The 16,855-nt window shown below is 40.3% G+C and overlaps 1 protein-coding gene and 1 pseudogene across 1 annotated transcript; both read right to left on the reverse strand.

Moving 5' to 3' along the window:
- Positions 1 to 154: 154 nt before the first annotated feature.
- LOC113095300 (zinc finger protein 687a-like) lies at positions 155 to 16,512 on the reverse strand (annotated as a pseudogene).
- On the reverse strand, positions 9,712 to 12,536 carry LOC113095301 (uncharacterized). The gene is made up of 2 exons (XM_026260872.1): positions 10,203 to 12,536; positions 9,712 to 10,155 (listed from the first exon to the last, which is right to left on the reverse strand). The coding sequence occupies exon 1, from the start codon at positions 11,194 to 11,196 to the stop codon at positions 10,210 to 10,212; it is 987 nt and encodes a 328-aa protein (XP_026116657.1). The 5' UTR covers positions 11,197 to 12,536; the 3' UTR covers positions 9,712 to 10,155; positions 10,203 to 10,209.
- Positions 16,513 to 16,855: the final 343 nt, after the last annotated feature.

Consider the following 16,855-nt stretch of genomic DNA (forward strand, 5'->3'; position numbering starts at 1 on the left):
TACTGCTACAATTCAAAAGGTAGTAGGTTTTTTGTTTTTAAGTCTGTTATATCACTCACTGCTGTTTATTATATTAATAAAAAATAAAAATTATTATAATACAACGCATATATATTTTTTTTTTCATCTTGACGTCCTGACCTTGCCATGCTGCTCAGACATGTGGGTGATGTAGTTCTCCTTGTCTGTGTAGTGCATCTGGCACTGTGAACAACGCCAGCTCTGGGCAGCAGAGCTCCCATCCTCTCTCGCCATTCTTCCTCTGTCCTTGTCTTCATCCCGTCCCCACTCCTCCCCATCAGAGCTCTCCATCTTTACCAAGTTGCTCTCTGCCGATGTGTCATACATGCTAAAGTCCCTGTGAGAGTCCTAGAGACAAATTACAATGAGGTCATGCACTCATATTATCAATGAATAGAGCTTATTATTGTTCGAACCAAATAGAAAGCAAACCTTAACATGCTCAAGAAGGGAACTTCTCTGCGTGAACAGCTTGTTACATTCAGGACATTTAAAGACGTGCATCTTCTGCTTGGTTAAGTGAGTGTCAATATGGACGCTGAGCAATGCTTTTTGGGTAAAAACAGTCCGACACATCACACATTTATAGATCTCCCTGTCATAAAAAAGCAATAGTTATTAGCAACTTAAAAAATATATATTTTTTTGCTAAATATTTTAAAAAGGGTTGCTTGACTGCAGTTTAGGTTTAACCTCAGTTTGACTATGGCCTTAGTTTCAAGGTAGTTTCCCCAACGTTGGCACACACACCAAGGGTTTACACTTACTTGGACTGCCTTGCTGTCTCAGGAAGTTCAGGATGCAGGGAGGTGCAGTGGGCTTCAGCGCCAGAGGGAGATTTGAAAGCCATGGGGCAGGAGGGGCATTTATGGAAGATCTCACAGTGGGCCGTCTGCATGTGAGTCTTCACGGCATTCAAGCTATTCATTCCTCCAAACACCAAATGACAACAGGCACATCTGCAATGGAAAGGAGAGAGAATGAACAGAGAAAACTGCCATATAGTTCAGTTTTGGTGACCTTATTCTCATCCAAAACAATGTGAAGATCATAGAGAAGTCAGAAGGCACTCAGAAAGTCCAAAACAGACTTATATGATAGAATAACTTTTGACGCCAGGAAATGCCTATGGACAAAGTCATCCCGGTATAACCAGACTAAGGATGATGGCAAATGACCTGCAGATCCTCAGCAACATAAGTCTCAAAAGTGAAAATAAAATAGATCATCAGCTCAACATTGTGATGTCTATAAGCCATCCGTGATGAACGATGGCACCGTCTATCGTCTCAACCCTGTTTTTTCTTTCATATGAATGTTACAGTGGTAATTGACATAGCATTAATTACAGTACAGAAGCTATAACATATTTTTCTGCCTTATTCTGTGATCAAAATGGAAGAAAAAGCTATTTATAGTATATACATATTATACTGATTATACAATCGTAATCATAAATTTGTCATTATTAAACTTTATATCAAAAATATATGGTTATTGTCCAGCAGTATATATTTTATTTCTTATCCAAGTAAAAGTAAGATAATGTTTTTTTGGTAAATTAGACATACATAAATAAATATTATTAGTCTTATTATTATTATTAATACTACATTTGACATTTATGTCCCTCTCACTTCTGAAATGATTGCTACTCCCCATGCCCTGTAACATAACTGAATATAACACTTCAGCTATATGCCGTGTGATCTTGATTTGGGGATCAAATATGAATTTTTGTAGTGAATTTTATTCAGTGGGAAAGGGGCCAAAACGGCTCTTTTGAGGTTGAAGGTTGCAGAGCCCTGAGCTAGGTGGATACCTATATCCAAGGCGTCGTGAGTAGTGCAGGCAGCTTTGATTCAGATGAGTGTTGAGGTCGTTACTCGGACAGATGACTCCACATTCAGGGCACACCAGCGGAGGGAGCTGCTGATGTAACCGGCGGTGAGCCGCGGCACTACACGAGTTCCACAGCGGCATCGGAGGAGAACACTGCATGCAACACTATAGGAAACCAAAATGTAATCATTATAAAATCCTGTTGAAGAAAAAGTCCACACAAAAATTTAAATTTGCTGACAATTTACTCAAATTTAGCATCCCTTCACTTGCTCAGGAGTTTGAACAGATTTATAAAAAACATCACAATAACCCACAAGCTATCCACCAAACTCCAGTCCATCAATTAACATCTTGAGAAAACAGCAAGTTTGTAATAAAAAAATTCCGTCATTAAGACGTTTTCACTTTAAACTGTTGTCCCCACACATCAAATCAACATATTTGTTTACATATATTTGTTTTGGACTGTTTTTTACTTGCAAATAGTGCATGATCTGTCCATTATTTCTCTCCTGATTCAGACAAGACAATGTTGTCACTGGAGAAAGCAATATTATAGACGGAGGACCTCAGTGGTTTAAAGTAAAAAAAATCTTATAGATGGGTTTGTTTATTACAAAACAGACAACTTTTCCCTTCAAACGACATTCATTATTGTTATTTAGATTACTGTGATGCTTTTAGCCCACATTTTGGACTCTCGTTCTGATGGCACCCATTCACTAAAGAGAATCATTTGTTGAGCAAGCAATTTCAATGAAGAAACAAACTCTTCTATGTCTTTTGTGATCTGAGGGTGAGAAAAAGTCAACAAATTTTCATTTTTAGGGTGACTTTTCCTTTAATATTACAGATTTTAATAACAATGTTTGGCATTTTATTATTTATTTTAATCATTTATTTAGTTTGATGTTAAATAAATATTAAATTATAATTACAAACTATACATGAAAAGCATAAATGTGTTGTTTTTTCCAGGTAAGACATTTTTGTAAACATGTTATCAGGGCAAATGCAAGTTTACCAATAAACTACTGTCCTAAATACACACACACACACAGAAACGCATTACACTCACTCACCGCTTCAGTACCACAGACTCCACCTCTTGAAAGTGTGCTACTATTTCTGCCTTCCCTTTGAACGGACTCCAACACTCTGGACAGCTGAGATCATTGAGCATACAAACATACCAGGCAGCATCTTAATCACTCAGTCTCCAGACATTTCATTAGAACAAACTCCTTTCCCCTTAATTACTCATTCATTCAAATGTAAAGAACAAATGAGCATTATCTGACAGTGTGCTATTACCTGTTATCAGAAGATTGAGCCAGATGGACACCACTTTCTTTAATGGAAAGACAGAGCGGAGGCAGCTGGAGAGAGCACACCTGTAAATAGACACTGTATTGTAAACACATATAAATATCAAGCTAAATCCTTCTGAAATGGACATGGGTTAATAAAATATACTAATCTAGATTATTGTGGTCAATTATCTACAACGCTGTAAACCTACTATAATTTATAATTCAGCTCCCTGAAGAGTACTTTAGCAATGCACTGAGCCCAGAGACTGTTCTTTGAAAACGCATGCAGAAAGAACAAGCCCCAGCTGAATTATTCCACATCAATGCTTGATTTTTTTTTGTTTTGCAGTGCACAGATTCCCTGTGGATCGAGACAGTGGACTGCTCCCTGATCCCTGTGTGCACCACCTGTTACCTACGACTACGAGTTTCATGTCTGTTTTTACATCTGCAATGTTTTATAGATGTAATGTTAAAATAATAATAATAAAAAAAAAAAGTCTATTTTAAGAATTCAATTAAGTTTCCGAACATTTTTAATGCCAAGGACTCCGAAATATGATGATCCCTTTGCGAGGAACTCGTTTCCTTATATATAAACGCAGGTTTGTAGACTATTAAACACTAATGTTTCAAAGTTTTGGGTCGGTGTGATTTTTTCATGTTTCTGAAGTACCTTATGCTCACCAACATGACATTTATTTGATAAAAAAAAATATTATAATACTTTTCAATATTATTACAATCTAAAATAACCGATTTCCATTTTAATATACAGTGGAGATCAAAATTAGAGAACAACCAATAATTTCCTCAATTTCAAGGTCACTGCAAATAGTCCTATTTGAACTTATCAGTAAAAAAAAAAAAAAACACATTTCAACTGTTAATTTCAATCAATTGTTTTCTGAAGCACAGTATTAAAAAGTTAAATAAGATATTTGAAAAGAATCACCTCCAAGATATTAATTACCATATTTTCTGGACTATAAGTCACACTTTTTTTCATAGTTTGGCTGGTCCTGCGACTTATAGTCAGGCGCGACTTATCAAAATTAATTTGACATGAACCAAGAGAAATGAACTAAGAGACATGAACCAAGAGAAAACATTACCGTCTCCAGCCGCGAGAGGGCGCTCTATGCTGCTCAGTGCTCCTGTAGTCTACACTGAGCAGCATAGAGTGCCCTCTGGCGGCTAAAGACGATAATGTTTTCTTTTGGTTCTTTGTTCTAAATAAATGCGAATTATAGTCCAGTGCGACTTATGGGTTTTTTTTTTCCTCATCATGACTTATTTTTGGGCTGATGTGACTTATACTCTGTTGCGACTAACTAAAATACGGTAACTGGCAGCATTCCTCCGATTTTCACAGAGATTGCAAGAGGGCAGGCCACCCTGCAACAGGAGGCTGTCCAGATGAAGGCCAAAGAGGAATGACCAGCCACAGTTAGAGAAGCTGGTCATTCCAAATCTGTAATTTCTGACAATTCATTCAAGTCTCCCTTAAAGGCTGGTTGTTCACTCTCATTAGCAGAAAGTATCAAAAGGCTAAACTCAACTTTGCTGAGGAGAATGTTGCGTGGGTAGAGAAGAACTGGTCCAAAGCTCCCTTTAGTGATGAGACAAGTTTAATTTACTTGGGTCTGATGGGAAACATTCTGTTTGTTGTAAAGCTGAGGATAGACTGAAGCACAAGAGTGCAAAGAAGTCAGTGAAATTTGGAGGAGGGACTGTGAAATGTTTTGTGTGGCAGGAGTTGGGTCTCTTTTACAGCTACAAGGCAGGGTGAATGCAACATGCAGGAACTTCCCTGCAAGCATCTCCCAATCAGCTTGTAATTTTCATTCAAGACATCACACTGCAAAACTGGTAAAGCAGTTTCTTGATTCTAAAAAAGACTGAAATAATGAAATGGTCCGCCCAGAGTCCTGATCAGAACCAACTAAAAACTCACTACAGTTACCGAACTATGGAAGAGAGAGCAAGAAGAATGGACCAAGATCAGACCAGCGCAGTCTGAGAAACTAGTGATGTCCTACGGCTGCAGATGTGCTGAAGTCATTAAAGAAAAGGAACTCTACACTTCCTTCTGATTTCAGGTTAGCAGTAAAACGACAAGTTACGAAAAACAGCCGTATACCTACAGATAATATTTCTTCAAATTCTGAGTAATGAATATTAAACATTTTTCTGAAATAAATAAAGTATTTATACATTGTTCTCTAATTTTGATCTCCATTGTATGTTAAAAAGCACTTTATTCATTTTACCATTACTCCAGTCCATTTAATAATTTTAATTATCAATACTGATTAATAGTTTGCATACTTTTTTCAGGATTCATTAGTTCAAAACGTTTATCTGAAAATCTACTGTAACATTATAAATGTCTTTCATGTCAATTTCAATCAATTAAGTGTATCCATGCTGAATTAATTTTAAAAAAGAGGGAAAAAAAAGAAAAGAAAAAAAGAATCTTACTGACCCAAACTTAGTAGTGTAAAAAGACCCTGTTTCACAGTGTAAGGAAAATATAATTAAGCTGAAGGTGCCACTGGCAAAGAACAATACATTAAAAAGCACAAAAAAACTACATCTAAATATATTGTTCCACAAAACTTCGATCACATTTCTTTTGTATTCCTTACTGTTGAAATCTAGGGCTGTCAACAGAATAAAATAATTGCAATTGCAAATGTCAGGATTTCTCTCAAATTTTCCACAGACCCGCTATCATCCCTGCTTGGATCTTTGCTGATCCAAAATGTGCACAATGTAAACCTAAAATATTTACTCCCCCAATCGCAAGATTGTTCGTTCATGATAACTAGAAATATTGAGTTTTTGAGAAAAAGCCATTCATACTTTTTTCCCTTCTGCATCTATAAATACACTGAAAAAGACACAAACCTATAGGCACGGTATCCTGCTGGCCAATCATCTGCTCCACACTGACAGGACTCATGACGAGGTGCGAGCACTGCATAACCAGCCCCTTCTCCTTGTGCTCTCGCGCATGGAGCAGCAGGCTGCACTTATTAAAGAAGCCAAGCGTTTGGAGCAGTGGTTACAGGACACCTCGATCCTCATAGAGCGCCGGTCATAGTGCCTTGCCAGGCTGCGCTCGAGTGCAAAAGCATCCCCGCATTCAAGGCAACGGTATCCCATTGAGGGCAATCGAAGACCCCATTCTTGGGGAGGAGGGATGGAGAGGTCTGGCTGATAACTTGGCAGTGGATTCTTACTGTTTAGGATTTTGTTGAAGGCCTCAACTAGGCTAGACTGGCTACGTGAGATCACAGCCCCCGGGCTGTTTACAATGGAGGCTGGTTTGGCTGTCCCAGGATTCCCATTCACTGTTTTCTTCCCCAAAGAGCGAACCCCAGGCATGGATGAAGAAGAGATGGAAGGGAGGGTTGACGTTCTAGTGATCTTGACTGCGGTGGTGGAAAGACTGGCGGCCATTTGATTCTGTGCCTTGCTGGCTGCAAATAACATAGCTGTACTGGCATCCTGAAGGGTGGATACTGGCAACATTGTCACCTTTGAACCCTGAGTTAGCCTTTGAGATGTAGCACCAGACCTCTGAATCCTACGGGTCCCTGCTTGAACCTTAGAGCCACCAGGACCCTTCCCTCCTTTGGGAGGCACTTTAGATACAGTACGTGTGTTTCCAGCAGTCGTTTTGACAGTTTTGATTCTGACTTTGAGAGGCTTGGAGGGGACCGCGCTGGACTTGGTGGCATCTTCAGAGGGTGAATCTACCAAAGTAGGCTCGGTGGATTTCCTTTCGGTCTCCTCAGCTCCACCATCCTCTGTATTTAGTTGAAGATCACTCTTCTCCTGCAAACCAACGCTCGTGTCAAAAACTTGATCTTGAGGGGCTTCTTCTCTTCGGACCTTCTGTTCTGGTTCATTGTCTTCTTGTTGATTTGATGGCAGAGATGGATGGGGTTGAGGGATTTCTGGCTCAGGGCTTTCAGGAGAATCTCTCTCCTCGATTATGTGCTCTGCGTCTTTTTCTTCAACTGGCAGATCATTTGTGGAGGTCAGAGGTGTTTGGTTGATGCGGTTTTGTAGAAGTGTTGGATTCTGGACAGACGGCTCCTCAATTTGAGTGTTACTAAATGGTAAGGAAGGGGATGAGGGAGAGGATGGCTGAAACACACTTGAAGGAGACCGCTGCATGCGTAGTACCTTGGGAGCGGAGCACAGCTGGGAATCCGGGCTTTCCTGGATGACAAGCGCAGGGCTACCGAGGTCTGGTTCAGATTCTTCATCTTCAGATAAGGGTCGGCGGACTCCTGCCTTCACAGAACCATTTAATGGTTGTGCATCCTCACAATCAACTCTTGGAGAAAAGTTTGGACCAATTAAATGTGAAGATAGGATGGGGGGATCAGATAGGGGTAAAGACTGAGGTGGGGAGAAAGTGCTAGGAGGGTGTTTAGAAGACGTGCCATCACTAGACCAAAGCTGCCCATTGGGCTGCATCCGGGTTAGAGCTGGTGGCGGAGAGGGTTTTGTAGGCACATCTGAAACAGTTTCCAGTCCATTATAGATGAACTGATCTGAAGGCACCAGGCCATCTTCATTGGGACCTTTCTGGGCAGACTCATGTGATGCACCAGCACCAGAAATATCCCCAGTTACATTTCCTTCAGCTTTGTCATCAGCCTGTACACTGTTTTTTACAATCACACTGACAATAGAGGGGTCATTATGTGGAGATGAAAGAACAGGCTCAGGGCTTTCTGGAGGTCTTAGGCATGGACTTCCGCTTCTCTCCTTTCCAACAACACCACTGTGTTCAATATGATTACCATCAGTGTCGGACTGAATTGCTTCTTTGGCATCAATGTCTGGAATGTCAAACGCTGCCAGCAGGTCATCAAAATCTGGTGTCTTCATGTCCCCCATTCCCATGTGGATGAAAAATATCTGCGTTACAAGACGTCACAAAAAAGAACAGATGTGATCAATTGTTCATAATGTAGAAAATAAATTATGAAGAAAATGTGTTCAGATGCATCAACATTAGTAAAACACGAGAAGGTACGTAATTTGCTAGTCAAAAACAATACATTTAAGAAGCAATATAATGAATGTGTGTGTGTGTGTGTGTGTGTGTGTGTGTGTGTGTGTGTATCTTGGTCAATTTAGCTAAAAGCTTCTTTAAATAGGAGGAAATAAACAGCTGGGGTTAGTTACAGGAAGTAGGCTATCAATAACTTTAGATCTTCAGCATATGACATATTAAATTTATACAGTAGTTTTGTCCAGCTGCAACTTGCTCTGCAAATATGAACTTTACACTAGTCCTTTCCTATGCTAGCTAAACCAAAGACACTTCAGATGTCTTTTAAACGAGTCGGATATTTTTCCAGATTTATTCGCCACCTATTTCCAAAGAGAATGTAGTTCTGCAACAACTAAAATTAATGAATGAATGAATCGTATTTGTCATATATTATAGTATTGCTGAAGTGTCGAGCCACAGCTACAGTCGATTAGCCGAAAGCGCAGTCTGCAACGTCTGACGTCGATAATACAACAAACAAGAAGTTCATAAGATGATGATGGCAATTATAAGTGCGCATATATGTTTTTAGTGAAAATGAAGCGATAAATGCGTGTATTGTTGCTCAGTGTGTCCAAGCGTCAAACTTTTTTACCTGACCAAATATTCTCGTCTACTCCTGGACTGACCCAGGACGGCGCACAGCATTTGCGTCACCTCTGAAGAAAAACAACTCTTTCAAGTGTAACATGCAAATGTCGATGCTGTCAGAAGCGAAATAGAGAAAAGAGAGCCGCTGTTTTCTTATGTTTTGTTCGATTGCTACACAAATGGTCGGTGTGATACTATGACAGCTGTTTTTCAGTTTGTACCTGTTGCATGTGACAGCAGCGAAAAGGAGTTTATGCTCATGATACAAGATAACCACATACGGGCAACTTGTTGATTTTAACAAACCATTTACTCCGGAAGAGGAAGTCAAAGCTGTTTTTGTTGTTGTTTCATGCCGCAACTGTGTGACATTAGTGACATTAATGGAAACGTGTGTTTCTGTTGCTGTCAATATTGGTTCTGGAAGTTAGCTTAAAATGCATTTAGCTCAAAAATCTGAGGGCACACAACAGGCGCTGTTTAATTGAGCATAATGCGTATTTTCAAAGCGCGGCTGGCTTGACCGCAGTCGTCTACTTTCAGTGCAACGCCTGTGTGTTTCATTAGCTTCGTTCCCATTGACATCTTTTGTCTGATCTAATTTTGGATATTTCCAGTTGATTACTCAGCCTAGGACATGCTGACTAATCAGTATCTACGGCCGTGTCTTCACCAAGAGAACCCATTGTAATCAGTGAATATTTGTGATATTTTAAGCGTGTGTCACATGTTGTGAATGTAAAAGTAGGAAATATTACTGTGAAGGGAATTTATAGTTTCAAATGCATTGATCCATATACTTGTGTCGGTTTACTGTAATTGTAGCAGACCCCGCCCGAATGATGGCCCAAGCTTTACTGATGTTAATGAAGTTTATTGAGTCCTTTTTCACTCAAAAATCACCGTAAGACTCCAAAAATCACCGTAAGAGCTAAACCAACAAAGTACAAGAAGCGCGAATTACAGACTAGTTCAAACCTCTATCATTAACATACAGTGAATTACACAAAACAGTCATTACAACAAACAGTTATCAAATATATACAGACCTTATGCATTTTCGGGGGGGTGCTTAAAGTTGCAAACGTTATCTGCGACACAACTCTGATGAACTTGAACTGCGTGCTCTCCCTTCCCTTCCCTGTAGACTACAACACCCGTCAAAATAAAAGTCCCTCTTTAGTAAGACAGATAATGCATTTCTTAAACCCATTTAAACTCACAGAAAGTCTGTTACACTCCCACCAAATTATAAATGTTATTTTGACATGCATAATTTTCAAACATAAGTAATTTTAACTTATAATAACCATTTTGTGTGCATGTGTGTAAAGCAAAGTCCTTTTGAAGATTTGTTCACTCCGCTTCCAATAATAAGACCAACTTCTGAGCTGGTCTCTCTACGACTGAGACCTTGTTTACCCGTTCTCCTTTTTTGTTTAGTTTTTTGTCACTGAGTGCTATTGTGACTTTCCTTACTAGTCCATCTTGGCTAGTTACAGTGTCTATGACCCGTCCTAGTCTCCACTCATTTCTTGGAAGGTTCTCATCTGTATCCATGACCACATCACCAATCTGCAAATTCCTTTTTGGAGCATGCCAGCATTGTCTAGCCATAATGTTGTGGAGATACTCTTTTTTCCATCTACTCCAAAACTGTTCAGTAAGGTACTGCACCTGTCTCCATCTCTTTCTCCCGTAGATGTCTTCTCTTATGAACTTTCCTGGTGGTGGTAGGACCGTGGTGGCTTTCATGGTAATCAGATGGTTAGGTGTGAGTGGTTCTAAGCTCTTGGGGTCGTTCAGGTTATCCACTGTAAGGGGGCGACTGTTGACTATCGCCATGGCTTCATAAAATAAAGTGCGCAGTGAAGCATCGTTAAGCCTGCCTGATGAGAGGGAAACTGTAGCATTAAGAACACTCCGTACAGTTTTGATTTGACGCTCCCATACACCACCTGCATGACTGGAATGAGGGGGATTCATTACAAAATCACACTGTTTATCTGCAAGGAAAGCGGTGAGCCTTTCTGGGTCAAGCTGCTGTAATGCTGAGTTCAGTTCGTTTTTTGCGCCAACGAAATTGGTACCTTGGTCACATCTGATCTGCCGTACTGTGCCTCGAATTGCAATAAAGCATCGCAAACTGTTGATGAAAGCATCTGTGGACATATCTTCTAACATTTCTATATGAATGGCTCTTGAACAAAAGCAAGTTAGAAGCAGACCATACCTTTTGTGCTGTTTTCTTCCTTCTTTAGTCATGAATGGACCAAAGCAATCCATACCACAATACACAAACGGTGGGGAAGGCTCTACACGTTCTGTGGGAAGATCACTCATCCGCTGGCCTCCACAGGTTTTCTCAACCTTCTACAAGGTACACAGTTGCGAATGTAAGATGTGACAGCTCTGTTTATTCCAGGTATCCAATAGCCGGAAGATCTGATTGCATTAATTGTGAAACCCTTTCCTTGATGCTTTACACTTTCATGATAGTGTGCAATAATCAACTTTGTTACATGATGATCTTTAGGAAGGATCAGTGGGTGCTTGAAAAAGTGAGTGCATGATGAGTGGATAAGTCTTCCTCCCACCTTGATCATACCATGAAGGTCTATGAAGGCGTCCAGGTGATGAAGTTTATTATAACCTGGAAGTTGTTTTCCTTGACTCAGGACATCCATTTCTTTCTGATATGCTTGTTTTTGAACTCCTTTTAGAATCAAGCCTTTTGCATGTTCCTGTTCACCTACAGAAGCTGGCGCATTAGTTTTATCCTTCTTAATCCGTCTCACAAGGCGTGCAATAGCTTTGACAGCATTAGACCAAGATGAGAACTTTGACAAATGGTCTACAAGATCTTTACTTTCTGTGGTTTCTGTTTGAAACGTCTGGATCTTTTTAACTTCTGGATCTCCTATTGGAAGCTCCGGTACAACATTTGAGGTCTCTATTTCTTTCTTCCACAGGAATGAAGGACCTGAGAACCAGTTGGACGAGAGCCATTCATTTATTGTTCTTCCTCTTGAAGCATTGTCTGCTGGGTTATTATCTGTTGGGACGTATAGCCATTGTTTGGGTGCTGTGCTTTGGCGTATTTTTTGGACTCTGTTGGATACAAACGTATGAAAACGACGGGCGTCGTTATTGATGTAACCCAAGACCACCTTTGAGTCAGTCCAAAAGAATTCATTGACATTGGTGAGGTCAAGCTCTTCTCTGAGCATATTGCTCATTTTGACTGATACCACTGCTGCCGTCAACTCTAACCTTGGAATTGTAGTAATCTTTACAGGAGTAACCCGGGCTTTGCCAATGAGGAAAGTGCAATGAATCTCATCCTTCTCATTGATTACTCTCAGATAAGAACACTGACCATAACCACAGGTACTTGCATCAGAGAAATGATGTATTTCCGTTTTTACAATTTTACCGAAATCAGCAGGCACATAGCATCGTGATATGTCCACCTTTTCCAGATTGACAAAGTCATTCTGCCATTTCTCCCACCATGGGCTAAGAGCAAGGGAAAGTGGATCATCCCAGCCTGTACCCTGGCGACACATTTCTTGTAGGATCCTCTTACCATTGAGAACATAGGGAGCTACAAAGCCCAAAGGATCATATATGGAGGCAACCGTTGACAATATGCCACGACGTGTTGTAGGTTGACCTTTTAGTGGGATAATGGAATTGGAAGCTATCACTCTGTATGTTCCAATGAATTCCCAGCGCTCTTTCAAGTGGCATGTCATTGAAGGTAAGATCCTTTGTTTCAAAGTTTACAGCACGTTCTGATGCTGGTATGCTCTGCAGAACAGTGTTGTCATTTGACACAAACTTGTGAAGTCGAAGACTTCCCTTTATGCACAACTCCCGTGCTTCCTTTGCCAGCTGAATGGGCCTTTTCCACCGTCTCTACACTTGTGACTCCATCATCAACATAGAAGTCTCTTAAGATGAACTGAGCGGCTAATGGGTATGATTGACTATGCTCACTGGCTAGATATCTTAGTCCATAGTTTGCGCAACCAGGCGAAGAAACCGCGCCGAAAAGATGCACTTTCATCCGATAATCTTGAAGCGCTGAATTTGGTGTCTCCGTTTTTCCACCATAAGAAGCGCAGGTAATCTCGGTCATTTTCCTGGACATGAAACTGGTGAAACATTTTTTCGATGTCACATATTACAGCTATAGGATGCCTTCTGAACCTAACAAGGACTCCGGTGAGATTGTTTATCATGTCTGGTCCTGGTAACAAATGTTCGTTGAGACTTGTGCCTTTGAATTTTGCGGAACAATCAAAAAACGACACGTAGCTTGTCTGGCTTTTTTGGATGGTAGATGCCATGATGAGGTATGTACCACTTTTCGCCAACAGTTCCATCATCATTCACTGTTTCTACATCACCTCTTTCAATGATGTCATTCATGTAAGCAATGTAGTCTGTCTTATATTTCTCGTTTCTACAGAATTTCTTGTTCAAATGATTGAGTCTGACCTTGGCAAGCTCTCTGTTATCAGGTAAGTATGGCCGTTGTTTGAACGGAAGAGGCATTTCATAATGTCCTTGAGCATTTTTCTTTATACCTTCTTTGAGTTTGTCTAGGAACACAATATCATCCTGAGAAAATTGTCTTTTCATCTGCTGTGACATCCTTAAAGTCCGACTCGAGTACACGGATGGCATCCATAGGTGTCAAAGCTGGAATCTCCTTTGTGGCTATTCTGTGACACAGACTGACTGATGTTGATCCGTTGATACCTGGTGTGGAGCAGCCCACAACACTCCATCCTAAGTCAGTTAGAATAGCATAAGGTTCATCATCTTTTCCTAGTATAACTTGCCTGGGAGCTAGCACTCTGTGGCAGTTGTAGCCAATAAGTAAACCTACTTCACAGCTGAGAAAGAGGTGACATTTCGTCTGTGATTACCTTCAAGTGACTCCAGTTCTTTGCCGTTTCCTGCGTTGGTATGTGATCACGATTGACAGGAATACACTCCTTGGTGTATACTGGAGGCAGATTGATATGTACTGATGAATTGTACCCTCTCACACGAAGATCAGACACTCTTTTACTTTTAATTATCATACTATCTCCCATCATGGTGGTAAGTTTGAGTTTTATTGGCTGAGAATCCACTTGCAGTGTATTACTCACTTCTTCATCAATGAAAGTGGTGTCACTCTGAGTGTCTAACAAAGCATAGACAAGCTGTTCATTGGATGGATTTTTGATGGATGACACCCACACAGGTACAATCATGGATGTAATGACTGAACGACCTTGTCTTGTGATATTAAGCGATATGGCATCTGTAATCTCACTCTCACGTGCATGTTCCATGCTTACTGTTGTTTGCTTTCTGTTTCCGTTATTCTCATAGTTGTAGTCATGAAGACATGTGGGATGTCGCAGTTTGCATACATCACATGTGTGGCGATGCCGACAATCCTTAGCACAGTGACCTGGTTTCATACACCCAAAACAGAGTTTGTTGTCTTTGACATAGGACCTTCTGTCTTTCAGAGACTTTACCATGAATTCTGGGCACTTACAGAGTGGATGGCTGTCATCTTGACACAACATGCATGGTGTTTTTAACTGTCCTTTAGCCATTGTCTGTTTGTCACTGTTTTCTGTTGTTTGTGTTTTTGAAGACAATCGCCTTGTTTCTTTTGGTTTCATTTAAGATTCTTCTCTCATGAGGTGACTCGCCGTGAATGAAGAGCATGTAGAGAAGTGATAGGATTACACACTATTTCTGCTTCAGTTGACATGAATTTTACAAAGTCTTGAAAGCTTGGAAATTCTTTGCCATCCATAAGTGATGTTGTGACTTGGCGGTTCCACCTGGAGGCTGCCCCAGTCAGGAAGTTTCTGTACCAGCTTTTGATTCTCTTCACAGTCGTTTAATATTTCCAGGCCTTTAACATGAGGTATGGCTTGCAGGCAGGCATTTAAGAAGTCTGAAAATGTTCTCAGGCCTTCTGCATCTTTGGATGGTATTCTTGGCCACTTTGACAGCTTTTCACGGAATGCTCTTTGAATGACAAATGGCTGCCCGTATCTTTGGTTAAGCTTGTTCCAAGCATCTTTGTACGCTTCTTCAATCATTACGATAAAAGGTGCCTTCAAGATATTTGTGTGCTGAGCCACTGACATACTTTTTCAAAATAATAGAGTTTATCAGCTGCAGAGATGCCTTTTCTATCTATAAGTGACATAAATGAGGCTTTCCAGTCCACAAACTGAATTGGGTCTCCATTGAACACTGAAGGCTCGGGTATGGGTAACCTGTTGATGGCTATGCTGTCCTGAACTGCCTGAGCAAGATGGGACACTTCACTGAGAGGTGTTGACTGAACAACACTGCAATGATGTAACATTTCATTTCTCTGCCCTTGATGATCATTCGGTATTGACTGACTTCTTGTCTCTTGTTTTATTTCTTCATCATAGGATTTTATTCTGGCTCGAGCAACCTCTATATCCTTTTCCACCTGCAGCCGTTCCAGTTCAAACTTTTGAGTTTCTAACTCTCTTCTGAGTTGCTCTTCTAAAGTTCTTATTTTTTCCTTTTGTTGCCTTTCTGTTTGCATCATCTTATATTCAGCCTCTTTTGCAGCCAGCTCTGCTGCAGCATCTGCACGTTTGCTTGTTGCACTAGAGGATCTGGAATGGCTACTGACACTTGTTTTTGAAGCACTGGAACCATATATAGAGCGAGCATAACTATGTGCTAAAAGTTCACGCAGCCTGCCCCTTTCTCTTTCTGCATCAAATTCTCCATCTACAAATGCCATTCTTTCAAGCACTATTTTGATTATGTCATTGGTCACAGCTTCACATGCATCAATTTTACGTCTTAAATCTGCAGTAGGTGTAACATGTTCCCTTATGTCACTGAAGAGTTCAAAATATTATTTTTTTTGTCCTCAATAGAGTCAGCCATTTCAGCCAGCTGTTTATCAGTTATGTCAGTTTTTAAGCTCTGTCTTGCTTTACGAGCTTCTATCTTCCATTGCTCATACAAAGTGTTTAATCTTTTTTCTTTCTTACAGCATTCATCTTCTGATAAGCAAGCATTTTCTCCGTGGGCATATGCGGACGTTCTGAACGTCGAGTGAGTTCTTTACTGTCTTGCTTTTGACACTGAGATTCAGGTTTATCTTTATCCTTATTTTTAACTGCTTCATTTTTATCCTTTTCACCTTCAATATCCGTCTGAGCAGCTTTCAGAATCCGGTTCGTCCGTATCCATTTCCATAGTGAACTCGTTGACTACAGCGACTCTGCTCCGTAGACCATCACGCTGATTCCGACGTGCAGCAATCCGTCATATTGCCATCGTGAGCATGCACGTGCATCGAGGATCTTAACCAGCGAAGGTAAAGCTCTTACTGTAGCAGACCGCCGCCCGAATGATGGCCAAGCTTTACTGATGTTAATGAAGTTATTGAGTCCTTTTTCACTCAAAAAATCCCGTAAGACTCCAAAAATCACCGTAAGAGCTAAACCAACAAAGTACAAGAAGCGGCGAATTACAGACTAGTTCAAACCTCTATCATTAACATACAGTGAATTACACAAAACAGTCATTTACAACAAACAGTTATCAAATATATACAGACCTTATGCATTTTCGGGGGTGGCTTTAAAAGTTGCAAACGTTATCTGCGACACAACTCTGATGAACTTGAACTGCGTGCTCTCCCTTCCCTTCCCTGTAGACTACAACACCCGTCAAAATAAAAGTCCCTCTTTAGTAAGACAGATAATGCATTTCTTAAACCCATTTTAAACTCACAGAAAGTCTGTTACAGTAATCCTAAAGGGCCACCTCAGCCATTGAGGGCAGGGGAGCAGTAGCCAGGGCAGGTTACTTTTAAAATGTTTTCACTAACATATAGATTACAAAAATAAATAAATATAGAACTAAATATGTAAATAGTTACAAAAATATGGAGATAAATAAAAGGGGAATAAATGTA

Source organism: Carassius auratus, unplaced genomic scaffold (assembly GCF_003368295.1).
Source record: "Carassius auratus strain Wakin unplaced genomic scaffold, ASM336829v1 scaf_tig00215664, whole genome shotgun sequence".
Lineage (NCBI taxonomy): Eukaryota > Metazoa > Chordata > Actinopteri > Cypriniformes > Cyprinidae > Carassius > Carassius auratus.